A 25,387-nucleotide genomic window follows, 5' to 3' on the forward strand; every position below is an offset into this window, starting at 1 on the left:
GCTGGTCAAACCTATTTATTTCAAGTATTTCTTAACAATAACAATACCAACATAAGAAACACAGATGCAAAATGTCACCTCCCCCAACAACAAAACAATAGTATAAAAAAATGTCTAGGGACATGATAAAGAAAACATAAACATTGTAATACTTGACCAGTTGCATAGTAATTTATTTTATGGGAACTGTTCCATGTTCAGGAATAACATTGATATGTAATCCCACTCACTGTCCATTTAACAAAAATATATTATGTATCTCTTTTTTTATCTGAAAGTGCCACAGAGACTCCCCCCGCATTCATAATATCCTGGCGGAAAACCAGGTGAAACGGACATATCGGTTAGTCGACATATTTTACGTGACTCTCCCCCCTCCTCCTCGCAAAAGTACTAAGTATCTGTTTTTGAAGGGAGCAACAGCAACATCCATTGTCCATCGCCCCAGAAAGCACACCCCCCCCCCCCGCCCCCTCATCCCACAAGGGTCGTCCCGTTTTAACGCGAGTCTTTGCCGCTCTCGTGGCCGTGTCTTACGAGCAGCCGCACTCGTCCACGATCATGTTCTGGATGTCCTTCTTGATGATCTTCTGCTCCTCGTTGTAGTAGAGCATGGACATGGCCCGTAGCCGCGTGGGCACGCAGCACGACTTGGTGTTCTGGAAGGGCGCGTAGCCCCGCATGCGGTAGTGGTTAATGACGGTGGAGTGGAAGGACAGGGAGGAGCCGGTGATGCTGGCCACGTGGCTGGGGCAGTCGCCCTCGCAGTAGTTGGCGTGGTAGCCGGGCGGTGCGATGATCCAGTCGTTCCAGCCGATGTCCTTGAAGTTGACGTAGAACTGGCGCTTGCAGCACATGCGCATTTTGCCGTCGCACTCCAGGCCGCGTTTGGCGCGCCGCCGGGTGTGCTCCTCCTCCCCGGGCCGCAGCACCACCATGAGGAACGGCCGGTGGGACTCCTCCCGCTTGCCCTCGGCGGGGACCAGGACAGGCGCCACGCCCGCCTCTGCGCACAGCGGGCAGGAGACGGTCAGCTGGAGGACGCTGCCGCCGGTGTCCAGCAGGGACTGGATGCTACGTGGCACGGGGAGCTGATGCCAGCCACTACGCCGCGTGTCCACCAACTTCTCCGACACTAGCTCCTCGTCCCGGGGCTCTTCGGGGGAGGAGCCGGGGGCTCTCGGCTGGTCTCCGTGGCGCTGCAGGAGCCGGATGTTGACTTTGCCTTTGCCCCGCCCCTGGCCCTTGGCCAGCTTCAGGAAGAGCCACACGTTGGCCTGCTCCACCACCAGGAGCTCGTTGCCCTCGTTGGAAATGTCAAAGGTCACCGCAGACGGAGAGGCACCTAGAGGAGAGAAGGGGGAAACTTGAGTTTAATCGTCACCTTCCACAGATTCCCACATACCCAGAGCTGCACTTGGTCGTGTTGCTAGTGATAGACAATATATTGGAACTGAACACGCAAAATTTACTTAGTACATTTATTTACAATAGACTTGGTTGTGGGCATATGAGCAGCAAGAGTCCGAGAGTTATACTTTAAATGTCATTTTGAGAGTGATTTTGCGATTTAGAAGCCATGTAGCCCATTCAAACCACTAAAATGCTTACTTTGGGTATCAAACAGAGCTTTGGGCTGAAGGAGACATTATGCATGCTACTGACCGTGGACAGTTCATTCTATTCAAACTCCGTACTCTGTTTGTACAAGACTGTATTTATTCAAGGCCTGTCGTGTCTGATTAGGTGGGCTCGGATTTATCTTCCCCAGTCATTCTGCCATGTGTTTACTTTGGAAAGCAACAGGCTATGCAAGGCTTATTGTGAATAGGGTTACTCTTTATAATAACCTCCTAGACATGTTCATCAGCAATTTTGTATAAACGCTTCTGCAGGAGTCCTGGAGATCCAGAGATTGAACAGTGTATAACAGAGGTTTGGGCTCCATATAGTTTGGACATATTTATTATATGTTATGGCTACTGTTTACACTTGAATCTAATCATTTAAAAAAATACAGGTTTCATCTGACTCTGGAGAAGTATATAAGAGGCCTCGTTGCAAAAATCCTGAACTATCCCTTTAAACTAATGTGAGTTAATCAGAGCATATAGGACACCCTAACCCACAAATAAGAAGAGAGAAAAGAGATCTGTAGGATTGAGTGGGTGTTAGTGGGTTGCTGTTGTTGTTGTTTTGTGGTAGTTTCCTGCACAACACAGTTCTGGGTTGTTTCCAATAGGGAGAAACAATTTTGGAAACGCTAGCTACTGATGTAGGACATTAGTCTAATCAGCTTGTTGTATGAGGAGAATAATCGGAAATGTTACATTTGTTGGGCCATTTTCACGGACACAAATAAAGGCTTGTCATGGGCAAAAAAATCTAGTTATGTGGAAATCTCAAACTCATTGCTAATTTCAAAATTTTCTGCTACATCTTCAGGAAAAGCACATTTCGGGAGAACCCTTTTTTGGTTCCAGGTTTCTGCTTGTAGGTGCTCAGTGGCATGTTGTGCCGTTAGTCCACACGCAAAACCACATAACAATGTTTTTAGAAATGTGTATTTCTAGTTATGAAAAACAGAAATGTCTCTTATCTGTCCATAATTAGACCCTTTGCCATGAGAATCCAAACTGACCTAGGAAGCTTCTGTTTTCCTGTGTGGGCTCCATCATTATGACATGGAAGAAGTTTGGATCCACCGAGATTCTTCCCTAGAGCTGACTGCCTGACCAAACTATGTAACCAGGCAATAAGGGTTTTGTTCAGTGAGGTGACGAAGAATTTTGTTTCTCTGCAGAGAATTGAGAACCTACCAGAAGGACAACGATATCTGCAACACTACATCAATCAAGCATTTATGATAGAGAAGCCAGACAGAGGCAAGTCCTGATTAAAAGGCATATGACATGCCGGCTGTAAAACTCTGTGACCATGAGAAAAAATATTTTCTAGTCTGATGAGAGGTCCTTGAAAAAAACCTGTTCAGGACATCAGACTGGAATGAAGATTCATCTTTCAGCGAAGCGTATGTGAATGTCCTTGAGTGGCCCAGCCAAAGCCCCAGACTTGTACCCTCTTCAGTATCTGTGGGGAATGATCACAGTTTACCAACAATCCCCATTCAATCTGAGTATCTGAATGTCTGTGGGGAATGATCACAGTTTACCAACAATCCCCATTCAATATGAGTATCTGAATATCTGTGGGGAATGATCACAGTTTACCAACAATCCCCATTCAATCTGAGTATCTGAATATCTGTGGGGAATGATCACAGTTCACCAACAATCCTCATTCAATCTGAGTATCTGAATATCGGTGCAGAATTATCACAGTTCACCAACAATCCTCATTATATCTGAGACAGCAATGGGAGGATCTACAAGGAAGAGTTGGATCAACCAAATCCATGTGTGCCAAGCTGGTAGAGGCACAACCAACACAAATCAAAGCTGTGAACCAAAGGCTCTTCTACCAAGAACCGAATAAAATGTCTGAATACTCATTTACATGAGACATTTCGTATTTTTTTTGTTCTAGAAATTGGCATGCGTTTCTAAAAAGAAACGTTTTGCTTTGTCATTATGGGGTATTGTGTGTATATGAATGGCAATAAGACAAAATGTGGAGAAAGTGAAGGGGTCTGAGTCATTTCCTAAGATGCTGTATAAGATCTATGCCCGTAGCTGGTGCTAAAGTTTTGCTTATTTGGGGAACAATCTCACTGAACCAGTCATAAACAGATAGGAGAACTACTGTAGGCTACATAAACAAAAACAGTCACCACCAAGAGGCAGGTTGGTCAAAATTATTAGCTGCTTTAGTAGCTTTAGTGAAGTGAAAGGAGAGCAAGTCATAGTTTATGTAGATAAGGATATGCAAGCGCAGAAAAATCTAACTAAATCTAATTATTAATCAACAACAGGAATCCTTCCTCTCTAATTCTTTGTCTCTTCCCTCCCAACAAACAAGTTAATAAACAAAACAGAATATGCAAAGCGGATCTAAACATATTAGGCTGGATAGCATGGTGGATCTAAAAAAAGAAAGGCATCTTCATCGTTCCAGAAATGTCCGACCCTGGCCACCACAGGAATGTCATTAACGATGTTGTGTTATTGGTTCCCGACTCTTCATTCAAAGAGGACAGCAGGGACGATGACTGAAAGAGGTGGAGGGCTCTCTCTCTCCCTCTGTCCCTTCCCTCTCTCTCTTCTGGGCACCCCCACCCCACCCTCTCTCATTGTGTTTCCCACCTCCATCTTTCCCATATATTTGCCCCCCCCCCCCCCCGCTCTTTCAAAGACACCGTCCCCCGTCCTCATCTCCACTTATAGCCACCACACAGCGGTAATTATCGGGGCCCATATTTGGGTGAATGAGGTGATTATGCACGGTCAGGAGCCTGGCGGGTATGTCGGCCGAGCCCTCTGACTCGCCTTGCCCCCCCACCCCACCACCCCCCACCCCCTCCAGTGCTTCGTTATCGCCCCCCTAATTTCACAGACTCTTTGAGGGCCCTTTTTGTCAGCGGAAGGTTCATTCAAAAGGGGGTTTATTAATAGTGCTCCGGGGGCCATTATGAACGTTTATGTAAGCAAACGAGCCGGGGAGAATGTGCTCGTCACACGCTCGTTGGGTCGCTCCGCCGCGCGCAATGGCCAGCGGGCAACTGGGAGAAAACCGATGTGTGCTGCCTCATTGGCGCGGCATGGAGCAGGTGGACGGGATCCACGCTCCCGCGCCAGTTTCGGAGGAACGGCGTTAACCCCGTCCCGTTGACAACCCGACGGTTGACGAGAACGTGTGACGAGAACGTGTGACGAGAACGTGTGACGAGAACGTGTGACGAGAACGTGTGTCGTGTCCCGAGCGACGGTCTACTTTTGGTTCCAGTGTGCAGGAGACGTTTGCTAGGGTATGGTTGTGTTGCCTGGGTCAATGCAGTGTGCAGACACAGCTGTGTATTGACTGCCTCTGTGCTGCTTCTCAAGGCAGATGTGGTAAAGAGAATTGGATTGGTAAACATTTCTGGCTTTGATTCCTAAGTGGACAAGGTAACCTTATATTTTGTAATACATTTTTGGGCCCTCAGGCAGGGTACTTAACCAACACTTCTGCTGTAATTTGAGTTGATTCATCAATAGAGTGAAAGGGAGAGGTAAAAAACTTTCAGACACACTGCCTTCCATGGAATGGGTTTGACACCTGTGATGTAAAACCATCCGCTCGCAGGTTGCCAAATACAACTACCAGAAAGCCACACCTCTAATTCAAAATATTGAGTAATACCATGTACTAGATAACCTGCATATGCACATTAAAATGTGCACAATGGGTAAGGTGATTGTGTATACCTCTAAGGGTAAATTATAATAACCGTAACATTATCCTTGGTAAAAGCTCTACCCTACCCAAATTTGGAGCGCGACCCACCAGTTGAGAAGCCCTCCTCTAATGGACGCATCTCTCTAACTACATATTCTAAAGTTAGGCCCAATCATAAATGCTATTTGATGAACCTTACATCTAGCTTATAAGGAAGAACAAGGTGGTGCTTTTACCAGATTGACTGCAAGTCACAATTGTGGACAGGCGTTGGCTTCATGACAGGATGTGGCATGGATGAAGTCATGAATTGCTTTGGCTGATGTACCAACACACACACACACTCCTACAGAGAAACAGTTGACATAAAGTCGAGGCAAACATAGTGAATGCGTGGCCTTGGCAGGTATGAGGTTCAGCAACTCCTGAGGAGCATCAATCTCCTGTTCTGGCAGTGGGAGGCCTAGCCTGGACAGGATGCTGGAATGGAGGGACATACCCCCAGGAAAAGGGTCCACCAGAGGCCCAAACATATTGGGTCTCACTGCGACACACCAGGAGTCCCAGTTCGCCACCATCCAATGTTCCTGTGGTCAGTCGGACAACGAGGCCACGAGACCCATTGGGCCAGTCAGTAACCCAAAGAGAACATGTTCATGTTGGCATCGAGGAAATACATCGAATTCACAATTTAACCAATATTAAACTACATTTATATAGTTAGCATCAATTATATTTGCATCAATTACAAGCATGTTGTGCTTATTCTGATACTCTCATCTTTTCATTTCACCTTTATTTAACCTGGCACGGCAGCTACGAACAATTTGATATTTCTCGTTTAACCTAGCAACAGTTGAAGTTGTGCCCTCCAGCAACCAACATTGCCACGTCTCGCTGGTACACAGCGAAACCGTCTGAGTCAAACGCTGCAGTCGACGCTGCCTTAAGCGTGGGGGCCACGCGCCTGCCGAGGAAGCCAGGGCGCGTGGGCATCAACACCCCCCGAACTGAGACATGGCAGAGGGACGTCAATAGTTTAATCTGAGCCTCGTTGACTACTTGTTGGAAGGAATCCTCTGGAGAGACAGACGCAGGCAGCAGAGACACACATTAAAACGTTTGCACACAGCAGACCCAGGCCGTCACTGGAAGACCCAGGCCGTCACTGGCAGACCCAGGCCGTCACTGGCAGACCCAGGCCGTCACTGGAAGACCCCAGGCCGTCACTGGAAGACCCCAGGCCGTCACTGGAAGACCCAGGCAGTCACTGGAAGACCCCAGGCCGTCACTGGAAGACCCAGGCAGTCACTGGAAGACCCCAGGCCGTCACTGGAAGACCCCAGGCCGTCACTGGAAGACCCAGGTCGTCACTGGAAGACCCAGGCCATCACTGGCAGACAACTCACACCCGGAGGTGGCATCAGTTCTACGCTCTTAGAGCAGGGGCTGTTCACAACCTAAAACAACCTAAATGTTCCAGCATTACCTTAGGATGACCACTGAAGAACACTCTTTGGTGTCAGGTAGAACCAGTTAGGTTCAGGCAGAGGGTTCTATGTGAAACTAAAAAGGGATCCTAGAACCAAAAAAAGTTTATTCTATGGAGTCAGCCAAACAACGTTTTGGGAATTTTGTACTAACAGTGGGTACTCTCTGGTACAATGAGTTAACTACAACTCAGGAAAGTAATTCATATTATTGCAATTTAATTAACATTAACTGCAGGGGTGGAATATTTATTCCTTAAGCAGAGGATCAGTTTGCCGAAACACAGCAATAAATAATTTTCCCAGTTGAAAATTGACCACAGATGTAATCCCAAACAGATATATGGTATTTGACAAAACCAGAGTTATTTCAAACCATGATTAAACTGACATTCCTTCCCAGTTTAATGCACGGGAACTTGGGAATAAACTCCTGGTGATACAATGATCATTTATGATGAACAAAAAAAAAGGTTGGCAACCGACTAAACCCTGTGGGCCGAGGCTGGCCCCCAACCCCCCTTTTGAAACCTGATTTACAGTATGATTACAACGTTACCATGTCATTTCTCAGCGCCTAAGTAACATCCACACAGACTGAAGAACACACACGTACACACACACAGACACACACATACACACACAGAGCACGACGAATCACTCACCTGGCTCAGCGAATGTGATGATCTCGGAGGGCGTCTCGGGCAGCGCCGCCTCCCCGGCGCTCCCGTCCTCCTGGATCTCCACGCTGCCGTCCTCGCCCACGCGTCCCACGTGCAGCTTCCGGATGGCGTTGAGCAGGGCGGCGCGTGGCACCGGGTTGGTGACGTTGGGCCGGGAGATCAGGTGCAGCATGTTGAGGATGTGCCGCTTCACCGCCTCCACCATGTCGGACCGGCTCGAAGGCGGCTCCGACGCCGTCCCGGCCCCAGGGGGCACCGCCACATCACCCTGGTCTGAGTCCGGGAGTCCCTCCTATCTGGGCGAGGGCACAGGACGGGCAGGCTTCCTGGATGTCCATGCCCATCCCCGGTCCCACCTTGACAGTGTCCACGGCAACATCGGGCGAGCAACACACCGTTGAGAGCCTGAACAGAAGCAGCAGCAACAGCCCGAACAACGAGGCTAGGGAGGGCATCCTGCACGCACACACACACACACACTCACTCACTCACACACACACTCACACACACTCACTCACACACACACACGCTCTCCCTGGAGAAGGAAGAGGATAGGGCGGTGGAACCGACAGCGAAAGTGACCAGGCGAAGTAGAGCGCAGTTTTTGCTGTTCCCTCGTGCCTCTCCTGAGTGGCGGAAGGGGTTGCACAGACACCAGAGGACTCGCGTGGGAGCCAAAACAAGACGCCTGAAAGTACTCTCCTTCTTTACAGGGAGGCACTGACGTCGCTACAAAGAAGTGAAGACAGAAATGTGTGCAGCAGGCACTGCTTTTGTAGGACTGCCCCGGGAGGGAAAAACTGGTCCTCACAAGCCAGGTCGGTGCTCCGCTCGTAAAAACCCTTCTGTTGTCAGGTCCAGAAAAGCAGGTGTCTCTGTTTCAGCTTTGTAAAAACCATAACCCTTGTTTCTCTATAGTTGGTGAAAGCAGGTTTGGAAAAATGAAAGTACACACCTTCCAGTGTTGTAATTGTAAAAAAAATAAAGTGCCTGCAAGGGAGTGTCCACCCCTACCTTACACCTTGTGAGGAAAGACGTGCTGACGTGAAGCCCTGGTGCAGAAAGGGACTGGAAGAGAGCTGTGTACCGAAGGACTGGTGACGGTGTGCCACCCAGCTGATGTGCACATCACTGCAGAAGCCTCAGAGAGCCCACAATGTCAGTTGAATGGCTTTGTGAAAGTGGGCAGGGTTAGAGTGCTCTCTCCCTCTCTCCCTCCCTCCCTCACTCTCCAAATCTCTATCTTTTGCCTCACGGTAATTATACATTCGTACTTTTATTTAATCCCTCCGCCCCATCCACCCCCCCCACCCCACCCCCCTCTATTGCTCTCTCACTCTTTCTCATCCATTTAGTAACTGTGTGTTTAATTCCTGCATGGAAAAAACGTGGTAGATCTCCCCTCCTTATAGTTTTAGATAAGTACGTTTCTCTGAGTCACTCAGGTAACAACCAGTCGGTCTTTGTTTTGGAGGTTATTTCCTCTCCGTGTTGTACCGGTGGAGCGTGTGCAGTGGACGGCGTGTTTAAGCGCGCCGGTTGGGTTTTCTTCGCGCGTCACAATGGAGGAGGACAACGAGGCACAGCGTGCGCATCGAGTCTCCCTGATTCATTCATACCACACACCAACACACGGACGCACACACGCTCACACGAGGATGCAGTAAGCTATACCCATGACTCGGGTGTGTCGTCATCGGGATTCGAAGAGGGTCCAGTGACTGTACGTCGGACCAATTCTCTGGGGAACCTTCGGTCACTGTCTACTGGGTTCAGCAGAAGATACGGTCACTTCATTACTGCCCAGTGAGATATGGTGCAAAGCCAAAGTACACTATTGTGACTGCCCGGACATTGAACCCAAATCATCTGGTTACCTGGGTATTAGTTTGGGGAGCTGGCACAAACCCTAATGTAAGCCAAGGCATCTGTTTGCCTGGGTATTAGCTTTGGGAGTTAGCACAACCTAAAAGTAGAAAGTCTTTGAGTGAAGCGTAACTAACACAACTTTAGTTCATAAAATCACCTTGGTTACACAGGGTTTGGTTGACATGAGCTGACCTGTGCTCGAATAATCAATATTTTGCTTTTGACACTTTGAGTCTGTTTGATCAGGCCTGTGTTGGTTTGCACTTTTAAAACCATTCTATTGTTTCTATTGCAACTAGGAAGTTTATTCAAGATCAGCTATAGTGTCTAAAAGAAACAGGTGTGTTGCCTAGAAAGGATACTTCTGAAATTACTATTGAGGATACATCTGAAAAGAAAAAGACACCTGTTTATCTTCTTAGGTATCTGGCAGTGATTCCAAGCTTTCAACTGACACATGTTGTGTATTGTGAAATAGTATGCTATTGTTTTAGTTTAAAATACACTAGTCCAATTTAAATATCTGATTTGAAATACACCATTCCATTAGAATAGAACCAGAGCTAACTACACTACTCCCTCTTGTGGTAATGGAACTGGTAGCAATACATCTTACCTCAGAGGAATTCCAATTGTCAAAATACACTGCTGTTCATGGAGGACAAAATACACTGCTGTCATGGAGGACAAAATACACTGCTGTTCCGAACCGTGATTCTATTAATCTCACTGTATATCTGTTTACATTAATGTAAGCTGCATGACTTAAACCTACCCTTTCTCTTTCTCCCTTCTGCTCTCCTGTTTTTTTGTTTTTCTTTCACCTTTCGTTCACCTTTCGTTCACCTTTCTTTCCCCTTTCTTTATCCCTTTCTCATCTCTTTTCCATTTTACCACCTGTGTCGATTTTTCATCCAAGCTTTTTTTCTTTCCCCTGGTTTTGTCCCTTGCAGTCTCTATTCTCTAAATAATACGACAAACAGGTTTCTCTCTGTTCTAACCTCTGTCTGTGCCGCTTTTATAATGAAGACCTGGTGTAACATGATGCCTAATGTGTTCTGCCGGAGGGCCACTATAGAAAGACTGAGGTTGTTGATGGATGAGATGCATCATCTTCTTGGGGTTCTACATACTGAAACGGTTCCTTTTGGGTTTCTGTAAAAAGATTTATTTTGTTGTGAACAATAGAGAATAAGACACAGGTCCAAAGACCTCTTCCCAAACATACTGGTGTCATGTTTTGTAGGCATGAAACAAAAAAAAATCTGAAATATCAGAGTAACCTAATCACATTAACCCTCTAATTATATTATTATTATTTTATAGCACATTTATAGCACATTTATAGCACAGAGGATGCACGTCAAAGTGCTTGCTTAACAAATAAAGCAGTGTAAGGTGAGGAGAAAAAGCATCTCAGCAGTATCCAATAGTTACCTCTGTTTATCTAACAACTTGCATTTTCAAAAGCAAGATGGCCAATGGACAATGCCGCCGCCCCTATGACCTGTATGTGAGAGCCAGCAACTCTGCCAACTTTTCATTGAAGCGTGGCCTGCATTTAAAGAAAAGGAGACAGGGACGGTTAACTGTCAGGCACTATTGACTTGGACCCCAGAGCCATTTATCCTGTCCTAAATAAAAACATTGAAACAGCTTAACTGACAGTTGGCTGTGACATAAGACGCGGGAACAACCTGCCGTTCTTAGTGAAGTGCTTTGTCACTATGAGGAAGCGCATTGCACAGTGGCAGACACTTGCGGGAGGAACGCACCCAACACACAGGTCAAAGCTGCATGTAGAAAGGCTGGAAAATCTTTCAAACAGTTTAGGGGTTTGCATTAGAACGCCTGAACAGTGTTTCTACCCGAATCTGTAATGCAGGGTGGAAAACAGATTTGATATCTATCTCTGGAAGAAGATGATGGGTTTCCTGCCCTTGTGGAACAGGAGAGGAAAAGAAAGGACATAAAAAACGGGAGGTCTCTGACACTAAATTTACAATGGCCTCGGCGGTCGAGGCAGGAAGCTGGAGGACATCAAGCATCGGGCTAGCTGTATGAGGAAATGGACGCAGTGGAGGGAGGCCTGCGTTTCTCTCGCTCAAACGAAAAAGGCGATGACTGAATTAAGTATTCTTCCAGATGGTTTGTTGTAGTTCAAACACTGCCGTCTATTGACAATGGACAGACAGAATAAAAAAGTTGTCCATGTGTGAAAGACAAAGGGAGTGAAAGTGTGTTTACAAGTTAACTGCTCCAGATGTGAACATGATCTGTTTCTGCCCGCTGTGCAGAATATATTTCCCTCAAAGAACAACCAACCTATCATCAATGTCTGCTTCTGAAACAGAACAGTGTGTGTGTGAGAGACAGAGAGAGAGAGAGAGAGGGCAAAGGAGGGAGAAACGGAGGGAAAGGGTGAAAGTGGCAGAAGAGGAAATGATTATAAGCTTCTTTAGCATCTGATTCAGAACTGACAGTTGTGACATCCCCATATATCACATAATGTATATAGTATATAATATAATGTATATAATGTATGTCATATATAATTTAATATATATAATGTATATAATATAATATATATAATATCTATAATATAATGTAACATGATGAACTTGACCCACACATCATCTGAACGTTTTATTTTGAGACAGTTTTCAACAGTAGGATAAATTGGGCATTGTTAATGGGCTAAAAATGAATAAAACAATGTTTAGTAGTTGTTGACAGATTTTTGTTAGGGCAATTAAAATCTGACTTCCTTTAGTTGGAAAATACAAACTATACAAACCTTTGTTTGTGGAAAACACTAAAACGTAACATTTCTTGCAGGTAAATTCCAGCAAGAATAGGATTATTTATTATTGTAGGGAATTTTTACAGTAAACATGAATTTTGGCCAAAAAAGGCTGCAGGACAAACACCCTTCAGACTAGAGCAGCTGCTCTGAACTTTCCAATTGTGTTACCAACATTTCCAGGAACTTCTTCCCTGTAAGCTTAGTGAGGCCTCCTAAAAGGTCTCTCAGAGGCCTCCCAGGTGTCTGTTCGAGAACCTGCAGGGGTCAGTTCTAGGCCCTTCAGGGGTCAGACGTGCCAAACCCCGGGGTCAGTCCTAGGCCATCTGGTTTAGAATCACTGGGGTTGTGAGTGTGATCCTGATTACTTCCTTACAGTAGAGCACAATTGAATCCCCAGGGATAGCCGAGCCTCTGTAGAAGAGGATCACATTCCCTTTGTGAAGCCTGGAGGAATGCAGTCACTCTGCCGCCTCACAAGTATGACTGTCTACATTGTCCCAAATCTTGGGACCCGTTACAGCACTCAACCCCATCCAAATCCTTGGCGTTGAGAGTTATCGCTGAACACAGTCACCTATGAACACAGTAACCGCTCAACACAACACATGCGTGACTCGCCTAAGAAGGTAGACTAAAAGTGGAGTTTTGTTGAATTAGATCACATTTCATGTACAGTTACTTACTTTGAACACAAAGCCTGGCAATGTTGAAGTTAAAGCTCCCTGAAATGTGTAGACCGAACCCAGCTAGGCCAGTTAAAATGACATCACTCTAACCACTTTCAGACAAAGTTTATAAATACCCATATGATCTGGAACCTTCTTGTGAACACAAAAGACATGAATCTAATTAGGACATATTTACCGTACCATTGGCCTACACCTTTGAATCATAAAATTTGCTGTTTGATTTTCTGGGTAAAACCCCAACTTTTAAAGAATCATTGGTCAGGCTATGAATCTGAAAGATAATTAAAATCAAAGAGAATTCTACAGACTATATAGAAGATAGAAATGTATAGGAAAAGGGTACAAAATAATATACAAATGTTGAGATATCCTAGTCAGCACAGTTGGATCAATAAAATATCTTTAAAAACTCAATGATCAAACAAGAACTTGACCTTTGAGAGAGGCCACAGCGAGGCCAACAATCACCTTTAAGGAGCTACAGAGTTCAGTGGCTGAGTGTGGAGTAATGGTGCACCCACCAATCATATCAAGAGCTCAAAAAAACATCTGTATGGAAGGATGGAAAGAAAGAAATTGTTACACAAAAGTTACCATCTGAAAACATGACCGTGATCTAGTTTTGAGGGAAAATATTGTGTGGTCTGAACAGAACAGCAAGAGCAAAAATCAAGGCACCATGTAGTATGGTGGTGGTGGCAGCATCATGCTGTTGGGATGCTTTTCATTAGCAGGGACTGGGCTTCTGGTTAAAATGTAAGGAACAATGGATGGAGAAAAATATGGGAAAGTAGTGCAACAGAACCTGTTTCAATCAGCTAAAAAGAACAGAAGCTTGGGAAGAAATCTGTCAGAAAAAATCAATGAAAAGCTGGTATGAACCAGAAAACCTAAAGCTGTTATTCCATCAAAATGTTCCTCTATCTAATATTCCTGTGTGGATTTTGAATACTTTTGCAAGCAACACATTAGATTTTTTTTCAAATATTTTTCAACATAAACTCAAGGTCAGTTTACAATAATAGAAATTGATTTTCAATGTATTCAAATGAAATATGTACCATTTATTGTTCGGCAAAATTTGAGAATCGATCGGGCATTGAAAATGAACAGAAGTGTAGGTTTAAATCCAACGTCAACTAATTAACAACAATAGTAAGAATTTCTCCCTCTGTACGTCTCGGTCATGCCTTAATGTCCGTGATAGGGCAGACCGTTGCAGATCGCAGTGCCCGCTACAGAGAAATCCTCCCTGCCAACGTGACAGGAGTAGGTGCCGCAGCCCGGGCGTGATTTGGTAGTGGAACGTGTGACAGCAACGCCTCCCTAACAGTTGCAGCTTCAAAACAGCTGACTCATGACGCACGCATCTCATTATCGTGCGGGGCGTAGGTGTGGCGAGAGCTATGCCTGTCCATTCACGATGAGCCCTCATTGTTATACTCTGTGACCGCGGGAGGCATCGCCTACAATAGACGCCGTGTAAGGGGACGGACACACAAAGTGGGCTATAAATATAGCGCCTATTGACAGCCACATGACAAGCCAATCCCCTATCAGAGAGCTATAATTGACTTTGGCAACTCAGAATTATGTCATTTGCCATTTTCAGGGTTTGATTTCCGGAAAGCCATCATGTAGGCTGAATCAACACTGGAGAGAGCGTTTTAAAGTCTTTAGGTCAGGCTTCAAGACTATTTATGTTGATACTTTTCAAGTGCATTTCTGTTAAATGTTCTAAAACAACGAGTGCTCAGATATAATACTTAATGTTTTGTCCATTATTGATTGGCAAAGTGTTGCCCTGTGGGGGAGGAAGTGGACTTCCTCCCTCATGGGGCCTGTGATGGGATCAGGGACTCCCGGGCATGCCTCGGAACACCCCCACCCCGCAATGACTCATTCTCGGATGGGCGGAGTCGGAGTGAGAGGGCGTGGCTTGTTGATGAGCACAGATGCAGGATCTTACTTTGAATAAACATTGATGGAAATGGTCACAGGGTCTGTACATTTTCCATAAGTGGGATCTTGACTGGCCTCAAAAATACACAACACATTTTAGATTTCCTGCATTGGAGCAAAGTTCTTCTGACAGGGGGATCAAATAAAAAAAAAACTGAATGTGTGAACTGCGAGGAGCGGGCTGAGGTGGAGGTCTGCACAGTAGGGAAACTAAATGGATGTTGGATAACAGGGGTTGATGGGCTGTCATCCTTAAGTAGCTTTATGACACACTGGATCAATAATGTGTTCAGGATCCCTCTAAGTTATTTGGACTTCTCTGTGATTCCACAGGGTTACCGGGATCCCACGGGGTTACCGGGATCCCATGGAATTACCGGAATCCCACGGATTTACTGGGATCCCACAGTGTTATCAGGATCCCTCACAGCAATCATGATCCCTCACAGCTATAGGATCCCTCACACCTATAGGATCCCTCACAGCTATCATGATCCCATGGAGCTATCAGGATCCCATTGCCCTGTCAGGAGCTCAGACAACCCTAGAACCTCTCATGAACAGGACATTTGTGGCAAATATTATGTGCTGTGAGTGCAACTTAAAAACAAAAGCAATAAAAAAAGAAGTGGAGCATTAAATTAGCTCTGTTTCAAACCACCAAGCTGACTCATGTTTACCACACCTCTGCAATAGGCCTGCTCCCACCTGTTTCTTTCTGTCTCCAACTCGAGTGGGTTACGTTACACCGGACCGCTGAGACGTGACTCACACTGACAATGTCATTCCCTGACGTCACAGGCCTACCTCTGTACCTGGCTGAGGGGCCACCTTTGAGTTTTTTTTGCTCCTGAAAAACGTGACTTAGAGTCCATTGCTACAGCACGGACCACGGGCACCGCGCGGTACCATGGCAGATGGCTCATAACAGGAGGGGCTGAGTCATCGCAAGTGAAAATATCTATTCTGCTTCGTGTGTTACCGCTTCACACAGACAAGTGAGTCAACAGACAAGAGGAAACCCTCTCCGCTTTTCTCTGTTCATCTAAATACTGTAATGGGGAGAGATACAGGGAACTGACACAGGTGGGGGCGCGTTTGCACCAAAATTCATAATTGCTTTTAGCACTGACTCTTTAACTGGCAGCACCTCCTTGATAGGAAGTTAGTATTTTCTAACGTAATGTCAGATGAGTCCTAATGCTCTAAATATTCTCTGCCAGTTATGGCCTAGTTTTTTTGGCTTCCCTTTTAACAAGACTGTAGTACCCTTTCCATGCGGCCAAACTTTCCTTTCTGCATCACAGTTGCTGGAACATTGCTAAAAAAGACAATGTGAAAGGAAAATCTGTGGGCGAAAAACTGTTGCAAGTGTCCCACAAAATCATCCAAAATCAACTGTCCGAATGTCATTGTTTTGGACAAAGCAGTGGGGTAGTGTGCCCTCTGCAGTTTGACATTGGCCCCATAAAGAACAGGCATCAGGGAAGACCCTACTCCCCAATGTGCATTCGTTAATCAAAACTTTAAATATTAGAGTTACCTAAAATTGTTTTGTAGTCATTACTCAAAGCAATTAAGTCATTCATGGTCCAGATTTAATTTGTATTAGCGTATAAGAATTGTAGTATATTAAGCCAAACCTCTGATATAATTTCCCAGTATACATTGCCCTTGAGTTACCACCCATGACTGTAACTGTTTATGACTGTGACATGTTTACCGAAATCTTGAGATCTTGAGTACCTGGGAAGCGGGAACTTTGCCAGAATTGTGCAACACTACCCCTAAGGCATTTACCATCCCTGCAGAAGCATAGTAAATGCTATTAACATCAACAAATTTAGCCTTGAAATCAAGATGGACATTTTGTTTTATCAGAAACAATAATGCCAGCAAAGGATGCAAGAACTTGGCTGGATTTCTTTAGAAAAATTCATTTTGGATCTTTGTGTCAATCCGTCAATCTACAATGCCAAAAATGATATTGAAACAGTTAAATAATTACAAAACAAATGTGGCCCCTGAGCCAAAGAGTTTGCCCTTCCCTGTCTAGGTGTACAGTAGCATTACACTCTTCATCATCATACATTGTCTTTGACCAACATGCTGTACCACTATTCTCCAACAGAGGGCACTAAGCAGCCAAGCTAGAAGACTACGCAAGCAGGCCTTTTTGCCTGCCAATACAGCGAGTGGAGGTGCTTGAAAAGGGATCCTGAAGGGAAATTGGAGGAGCCTAAAGCGTAGTAAAGTTGGAAGTGCCTAAAGTAGTGCCAACATAAACAGTTATTAAATATCCCCAGTTCACCTTTCACCCTGACCGCCTATGAGTCAACATAAAGTGAGGGCTTCCACTGACAGTTTGTTGGCTAGCCTATTAATAGTCAACCTGTGCTGAGTGTTTTAGGAAATGAGGGATCACGGCATTACTCAGCATGGGCTTCCCCTGGGCTGGCTGGCTGGTGGGCTGGCGGGCGGACGGACGTTCAGTGGCTGGTAACATTCTGAAACACCCCTAACGCTCTCCACATTTTGTTGCCCTTTTGCTGCATATCATTTTTTATCCTTACCAATCCACACAACCTACCTATTACCGAAGATAACCTTTATATTGCAGCATTTAATGTATTCTCCCGAAACCTTCACAAAGCGCAATGTTATGTATTCCCCTGAGATTGTAACCCGGTGTGTTGCTGTTGGGCTTTTTGAAACAAGCAGCGGGCTGCACTGGACAGGCTCCAGAAAACAACGAGCGAGATAATAACAAAAGCAGCAGTGGATTAGTCACTGAGATTCACCAACCTGACCGCCCTCTACACGATCTTCTATCACAGAGACATGGAGACAGTATCAGTAAAGTCCTCCACAACCACAATCAACTGTCCAGCATTAGAGCAAAGGCAAGCTGGACGATAGTACACTGCATATGTCAGGGCTAAGAGCTGTTCTTAAGCACAATGCAGATGACATAAATAACATATATTCATTTCATCATCCCATCTTCATCCGCTTATCCGGTACCGGGTCGCGGGGGCAGCAGCTCCAGCAGGGGACCCCAAACTTCCCTTTCCCAAATATTCATTTCGCCAGTCTTCATATGACAAAAAATGTACTTAAACTTCAACCACTATATGCTAGAGTTGGCTAGCTGCGCTAACTATTCTACCTGTCTGTGTCAAAGTAGGTTAGCATGCTAATAGCTCAACTTTAACTTAATTTTCAGATAGTATCAATTATCAATTAAGTGTCATTATACACTCACCTAAAGGATTATTAGGAACACCATACTAATACTGTGTTTGACCCCCTTTCGCCTTCAGAAATGCCTTAATTCTACGTGGCATTGATTCAACAAGGTGCTGAAAGCATTCTTTAGAAATGTTATATTGATAGGATAGCATCTTGCAGTTGATGGAGATTTGTGGGATGAACATCCAGGGCACAAAGCTCCCGTTCCACCACATCCCAAAGATGCACTATTGGGTTGAGATCTGGTGACTGTGGGGGCCATTTCAGTACAGTGAACTCATTGTCATGCTCAAGAAACCAATTTGAAATGATTCAAGCTTTGTGACATGGTGCATTATCCTGCTGGAAGTAGCCATCAGAGGATGGGTACATGGGGGTCTTAAAGGGATGGACATGGTCAGAAACAATGCTCAGGTAGCCTTGGCATTTAAACAATGCCCAAATGGCACTAAGGGGCCTAAAGTGTGATGAGAAAACATCCCCCACACCATTACACCACCACCACCAGCCTGCACAGGGGTAACAAGGCATGATGGATCCATGTTTTCATTCTGTTTACGCCAAATTCTCTACCATCTGAATGTCTCAACAGAAATCGAGACTCATCAGACCAGGCAACATTCTTCCAGTCTTCAACTGTCCAATTTTGGTGAGCTTGTGCAAACTGTAGCCTCTTTTTCCTATTTGTAGTGGAGATGAGTGGTACCTGGTGGGACTTCTGCTGTTGTAGCCCATCCGCCTCAAGGTTATGCGTGTTCACAAATGCTTTGCTGCATACCTCGGTTGTAACAAGTGGTTATTTCAGTCAAAGTTGCTCTTCTATCAGCTTGAATCAGTCGGCCCATTCTCCTCTGACCTCTAGCATCAACAAGGCATTTTCGCCCACAGGACTGCCACATACTGGATGTTTTTCCCTTTTCACACCATTCTTTGTAAACCCTAGAAATGGTTGTGCGTGAAAATCCCAGTAACTGAGCACATTGTGAAATACTCAGATTGGCCCACCTGGCAACAACAACCATGCCACGCTCAATATTGCTTAAATCACCTTTCTTTCCCAGTCTGACATTCATTTTGGAGTTCAGGAGATTGTCTTGACCAGGACCACACCCCTGAATGCATTGAAACAACTGCCGTGTGATTGGTTGATTAGATAATTGCATTAATGAGAAATTGAACAGGTGTTCCTAATAATCCTTTAGGTGAGTGTATGTTGTAATGAAAACCAGTCACTTCCCAGCTGAAAACAGTCATAGCATTTAAATTAAGACATTGAACAAGACTTAACAATGTCATTTTGTGGCAAATTTGAATGGGCGCTAGCAGCGAATTTTCCACTTGCCCTAGTAGAGGGGCGTGGCCTCTGTAAAACATTAGGCCATGACGACCAATTACAATCAGACCAACGTTGTGGCATCATGCTGTTTGTCAAAGGTCCCATCCCACTTTTTAAACACCTTTAACACAATAAGTGTGTCATTTTCATGTGTTTTTACGACCTTATACTGTGTAGATACAGTACATTATATGAACAAAAAAAGTAACTCAACCTTTGACTCTAAGTCTCGCCACCCATGGCCGTGTTTGTGGGATAAGTTGGAGGACTATAAAGCAAAGACTCCTATCATCAAGTCTTCACTCAGACATCCCAGACATAACAGCTGCCATTAGAGGTCAAGGCTATTTGTACCGCAGTGAAATAAACAAAAACCTCTCACGTAGCTGATACTACTCCGCTTTTTAATCCGTGCAAGGTCTTTTGGGACTTGGGACCAAATACGGAGGTTCCTTAAAGTCAGGCAGTGGAGAATAGGAAGTTGACAACAATATTCACAATGCAACAATATATTTATTTAAATGCAAGATTTTATTTTTTTATTCAGCGTCACAAGAAATTAACAATCATTTCAATTGACCTATACGTTTTCCATACATCCATCGGCTCTAATGGCCTTGCACAGCGGCCCAACAAGACACTTTAAATGTTAGAAGTGATATCAGATTTCTCTCACAATAGACCCAGTGCCGCACATACAATCATTAGTGTTGCGACTCTCACTGAGATGTGGACTTAGGGAAGTAAGGGTGGACTACAGGCCAAAAACAACTCTATTTCCAATGTCTGGTTTTATACCATCACCGCCCCCACCACTCCAAGTCACGCCAGTCAACATATAACCAAGGTATCCCTCCAATGAGATGAAATGCCTTCTGCTGTGGGTCACAGGTTACAGCAATCAAAGGCATAGTTATGAAGTTTGGTACTGGGGCCCTTCATCAATGCTACCTAGCCAGATTCATTAGTGGATAACATTTCTGTGCATCTGTGTCCAGCATAAGAGAAATCTGATGTGGTTTTGAGGACTAACACTGCCTACTGTAGCGTAAGCACAATGACTGGAACAGAAACATCTAGAAGTTTGAAAGTTATTTCAGATCCCCAGGTTCAAAAATAAAACAAAATACACATCTGCAATTCAACAATGTTCTGCGACAACACAGCTAACCTTTAGAATGACTTTCCATTGTAGAGTCAAATTGCTAACGATAATTAACAATTGCACAAACGCTAGACAGCATCTTAGCAACTGCAAGCGGAGGCAGACTCCCAAACGACCTCATTGACAAAACCCAGAGAGAAACTGCCAATGTGACAAGGGGATCAATGCACCCATCAAACTCAGGAACATCTTTTGACTCCCTCAGCTTCAGGACACTTGCGCAAATGGTGTGGGCCATGCAAACTCACGAAGGGTGGAGCCAGGGTGGTAGGGAAGGAGGAGGGGTCCATTTAGGATAGAAGTGGGAAACACTGGGAAACTGAAGTAGATGAAAGCCCACAATGCCTGCCGCTTTTTTCAAGATATAAATAAGTCTTCCAATTGTGGATGTGAGGACTGATTGTTGGCTTCAGGCCTTCAAGTGGTTTGGGCAGTCACTTGTACAGAGTCTTCCGAAGGCTTGGCTGGGACCCCACTCCTGGACTCTTGTTCCAACAGCTGCAGCTGAATGGAAGGTGTGGGACTCACATTTCTGTTGATGTTCTCCACTATGGCCTTTCAATTTTTCTGGCCATCGACCATGTCTTTTCTCAAAATGTGTTGTCTTGACATTTGAAAGTATAAAAATAATTCTGTCCATAAAGACAGGTATTTCAATGGCTGTAGAGGGCTACGTCAGTTCTGTTTACAGACATCTCTTTTAATATACAACTCAAATGGCATAAAAGCTGAATTTGTCTGTAACACTGGGTTCTGCTCATGACCATGTGGTGCATAAACTTTGCTTTGGTTTATTTCTTATTACTCCAACATTGACTGGAAGGGATTGAATCGGAGATTCAAGAGCAGCTCAGCAGATCTGTTTTGATACCTCAGGGAATTCAAACAGGCGTTTGAATCCCCTCTGTGTATTTCTGACACTCAGTTTGGAAAATAAACCATTGACCAAGGACAAGGTCAATGACAGGGGATGAAAAACAACCATCTCAGTTTGTCTCTGGATCCGTGTCACACTATATGACATTTAACTTCTGGATTTAGATGATTACATGTCTGTGACATTTTAATGTTATGGTAGTGGAAACAATTACCATATACCTTTTCCACTTAGACATACTGTACTTTTTAACCTGTTTTGGAATGTCCTTTTCTGCTACATTTTTTAAATGGTGTATTGCAACCAGCATGGTTGTTGCATTGGAGTTAAAATGTGATGGATTACATAGCTTTGGGTTTGAACAAAACTCCTGGCAATAAAAATATTACCATGTTATCAGAATATTTTCTGAATGCATTTTGGCTCAACCTTGCCACTTTTACAACCAGTGGCCAAACATCCTGGAATGCATCTTTCATTGTTATTTTTCTACCAATGAATGTATTTATTATTCCGCATATTTTTATCAGAATATGGCACAGTCAGTCCCCCATGCTACACAAAGAAGAGACTACAACATGCTTTATTCAGTGTGAATTATAACAAGCCAATATGTAAGCTAATAAATGAAACTACAAAAAGCATACATTTCACCAGATATGATCACCAGGGTAAGTAACAATGCATCCACCTCTGACTTCAGGCCTCCGCTACTCCAGCAACCTGTAGCATTCTCCAGATTCATGTCCTGCCACAGAGGACGTGAATCCCTTGTGTGGAGTGGACATGGACGTCTACCAGTTGACAGTGTGCACGTGTGATGGCGTGAGTAACCGGGCATGGGCCAGAGGCATACGCAGAGCTGAGGGAACATAGACACCCTAATGATGACTGGAGGAGACTGAAAGATATATGGGACTCTGCCAGCTCAAACTGGGACCCTCTCCCCCTGGCCCTTTGTCAGCCAGCCTGGGATAAGAGGTGGTATTTACGGTCGCTTCCAAGTGTGTAGTTTATCTGACAGAGTCTATGCGTTCTTTAGGAAACCGGGGATCACTGTAGTATTCACCAGGCTGCCAGGGATTCCCCTGGTGACTTGCATAGTCGGTCTACTACTGTGTGTGGTTTACTACTGTGTGTGGTGTATACTCTGTGTGGTCTAGTACTGTGTGTGGTGTATACTGTGTGTGGTTTACTACTGTGTGTGGTGTATACTCTGTGTGGTCTAGTACTGTGTGTGGTGTATACTCTGTGTGGTTTACTACTGTGTGTGGTGTATACTGTGTGGTTTACTACTGTGTGTGGCCTACTACTGTGTATGGTATATACTGTGTGTGGTGTATACTGTGTGTGGTCTACTAATGTGTGTGGTTTCCTACAGTGTGTGGTCTACTAATGTGTGTGGTTTCCTACAGTGTGGGGCCTACTACTGTGTGTGGTGTATACTCTGTGTGGTTTACTACTGTGTGTGGCCTACTACTGTGTATGGTATATACTGTGTGTGGTGTATACTGTGTGTGGCCTACCACTGTGTGTAGTTTACAACTATGTGTGGTTTTCTACTGTGTGTAGTGTATGCTGTGTGTGGTGTATACTGTGTGTGATTTACTACTGTGTGTGGTGTATACTGTGTGTGGTCTACTAATGTGTGTGGTTTCCTACAGTGTGTGGTGTATACTGTGTGTGATCTACTACTGTGTGTGGTGTATACTGTGTGTGATCTACTACTGTGTGTGGTGTATACTGTGTGTGATCTACTACTGTGTGTGGTGTGTACTGTGTGTGGTCTACTAATGTGTGTGGTTTCCTACAGTGTGTGGTCTACTAATGTGTGTGGTTTCCTACAGTGTGGGGCCTACTACTGTGTGTGGTATATACTCTGTGTGGTTTTCTACTGTGTGTAGTTTACAACTATGTGTGGTTTTCTACTGTGTGTAGTGTATGCTGTGTGTGGTGTATACTGTGTGTGATTTACTACTGTGTGGGGTTTACTACTGTGTGTGGTGTATACTGTATTTGGCCTACTACTGTGTGTAGTGTACAATTATGTGTGGTTTTCTACTGTGTGTAGTGTATACTGTGTGTGGTGTATACTGTGTGTGATTTACTACTGTGTGGGGTTTACTACTGTGTGTGGTTTACTACTGTGTGTTTTCTGCTATTGTGTGTAAGTGGTGTGTCCAGGCTCTCCACATTAGGTCGTGCTTAAGAACAGCACTTAGCTGTGTAATGTTGATCATGCCACCCCATGTAACTTCCAGTCCAAAAGTTAGTATTTGTCCTGTTAATTAAGATTGCGTAATTATGTCGACTGTCAATGTGACCTTTTTGGACAGAGAGGATTTCAGGACCTAGTGGATCCCTTTGTCCTGTCGTCAGTCAAACTGGTATCTCTGTCTCCAACAGAAACAACAGCTGCCATAGAGGTCAAGGCTATAATGCTACTGTATTGTTACAGACACCAAACAGTCAGGGATGACTTTCAATCACATTTTTGGTGGTTATCAACGTGCCGAACACAGTCAAGCGATGTGTGTATAAATGGAGGTCCATAACATCTACCTAGTTGATATGTTTTCAGTTACATTAATGTATAGAGATTTTCTCCCCACCACTCAGCACTAATATTCATATTTTTAGGTGAATAACAGGGGCCAGAGCTGGCCTGCCAACACTCTTGAGGACTGAGCTGTCACTCTTTTCTAAGGCTGGTCTGGACTAGTCCGCCGCCATCCAAGATGTCATGACTCACAACAGCTGCACTAACGACCAACCTGGAAAAGGGCGGATGGGGTTACCACTCTCATCAGTGTTCTCTTTTGTTATGAACTTCTCAGGTCTTGAACTCTCCATCTTCTCAGGCTAACGTCGTTGTCCCTAAATGCGAGTCTAAAAATATAGCTGTCCAAAAAAGACGTGTGTGTTGTGCACCGCTCTGTATAAGGTCTTATACCCCTGGTGAAGAGCTCGTATTGCAGCAGATATGGTTTTATACTGCATGACAGGTGTAATAAATATTTTCCCAACCACAGTGTCGCACCGACTACATCTACTTCTGACATCCCAGTTTGTTTAATGTGTCCCTGTTGAAGACAAGGACGTGGATGAGACTTGTCACGGTGTCATCCTTGTAACTCAGCCTAAGACTTGGTGAGATGGAACTAGAAGTCTCTCTCCAAAGATTTAACACGCGTTCTCTGATTGGGAGATCGTATTGTATGTATGTATGTACATATTGCCAAATGAAACAATAACCCTCCTTTGGATTAAATTCTTACTCAGTTTAATTTAGCATAGTGTTTGATTTTACATTTCAGCTTTATTCTTGCTGTATAAACTGTATATCTCTGGGAGCATGATCCTGTATAGGACAGCGCAATATTTTGACCATATTAGTATACGCTGTCCTCCAACTGCTGACACTGGAAACTGTCATAGATTTACCGCCGAGATATTTGGCCAGGAAAACAGGCTCTGAATGAACCAAGCCCTGTCCTGGCCTCTCCAAGTCTTTCAAAAGGGATCAGGGGACTTATGTGGATCCCTGCCACAACATGTGACATTACACAGCCCAATTTAGCCCTTTACCGTAGGGAAATTTCAATGGATTAAATCATGTTACAATAAATTCCGTTGTGAGCCAGGGGTTGGCAACAAGCAGGCAACTCATGCCTGAGGGGACAATGGTACGCCGTGAGCGCAGTCGTAGTTTAAAGCACAAAGCTTGCTTACATTGTACTGGATCAAGGCTCCATTAAGGTCCACTGTGATACATTAATACATTTTATTCGTTGAATGACAGGAATGACCGGTCAGCGTGTTTACAGTGGGGGATTGACAATGCAATTGGAGGTTGAAATGGTTCTGCAGACTTCTACCAGACCAGCGATATCAGAGCTAATTCAGCTAATCAACTGCTCGAAG

General features: G+C 44.6%; 1 protein-coding gene across 1 annotated transcript; it reads right to left on the reverse strand.

The window, feature by feature from the left end:
• Window positions 1–486: 486 nt before the first annotated feature.
• On the reverse strand, window positions 487–8,709 carry inhbab (inhibin subunit beta Ab). The gene is made up of 2 exons (XM_010895679.3): window positions 7,490–8,709; window positions 487–1,345 (listed from the first exon to the last, which is right to left on the reverse strand). The coding sequence occupies exons 1-2, from the start codon at window positions 7,710–7,712 to the stop codon at window positions 534–536; spliced, it is 1,035 nt and encodes a 344-aa protein (XP_010893981.2). The 5' UTR covers window positions 7,713–8,709; the 3' UTR covers window positions 487–533.
• Window positions 8,710–25,387: the final 16,678 nt, after the last annotated feature.

This window comes from Esox lucius, chromosome 3, assembly GCF_011004845.1.
Source record: "Esox lucius isolate fEsoLuc1 chromosome 3, fEsoLuc1.pri, whole genome shotgun sequence".
In the NCBI taxonomy this organism is placed as follows: Eukaryota; Metazoa; Chordata; class Actinopteri; order Esociformes; family Esocidae; genus Esox; species Esox lucius.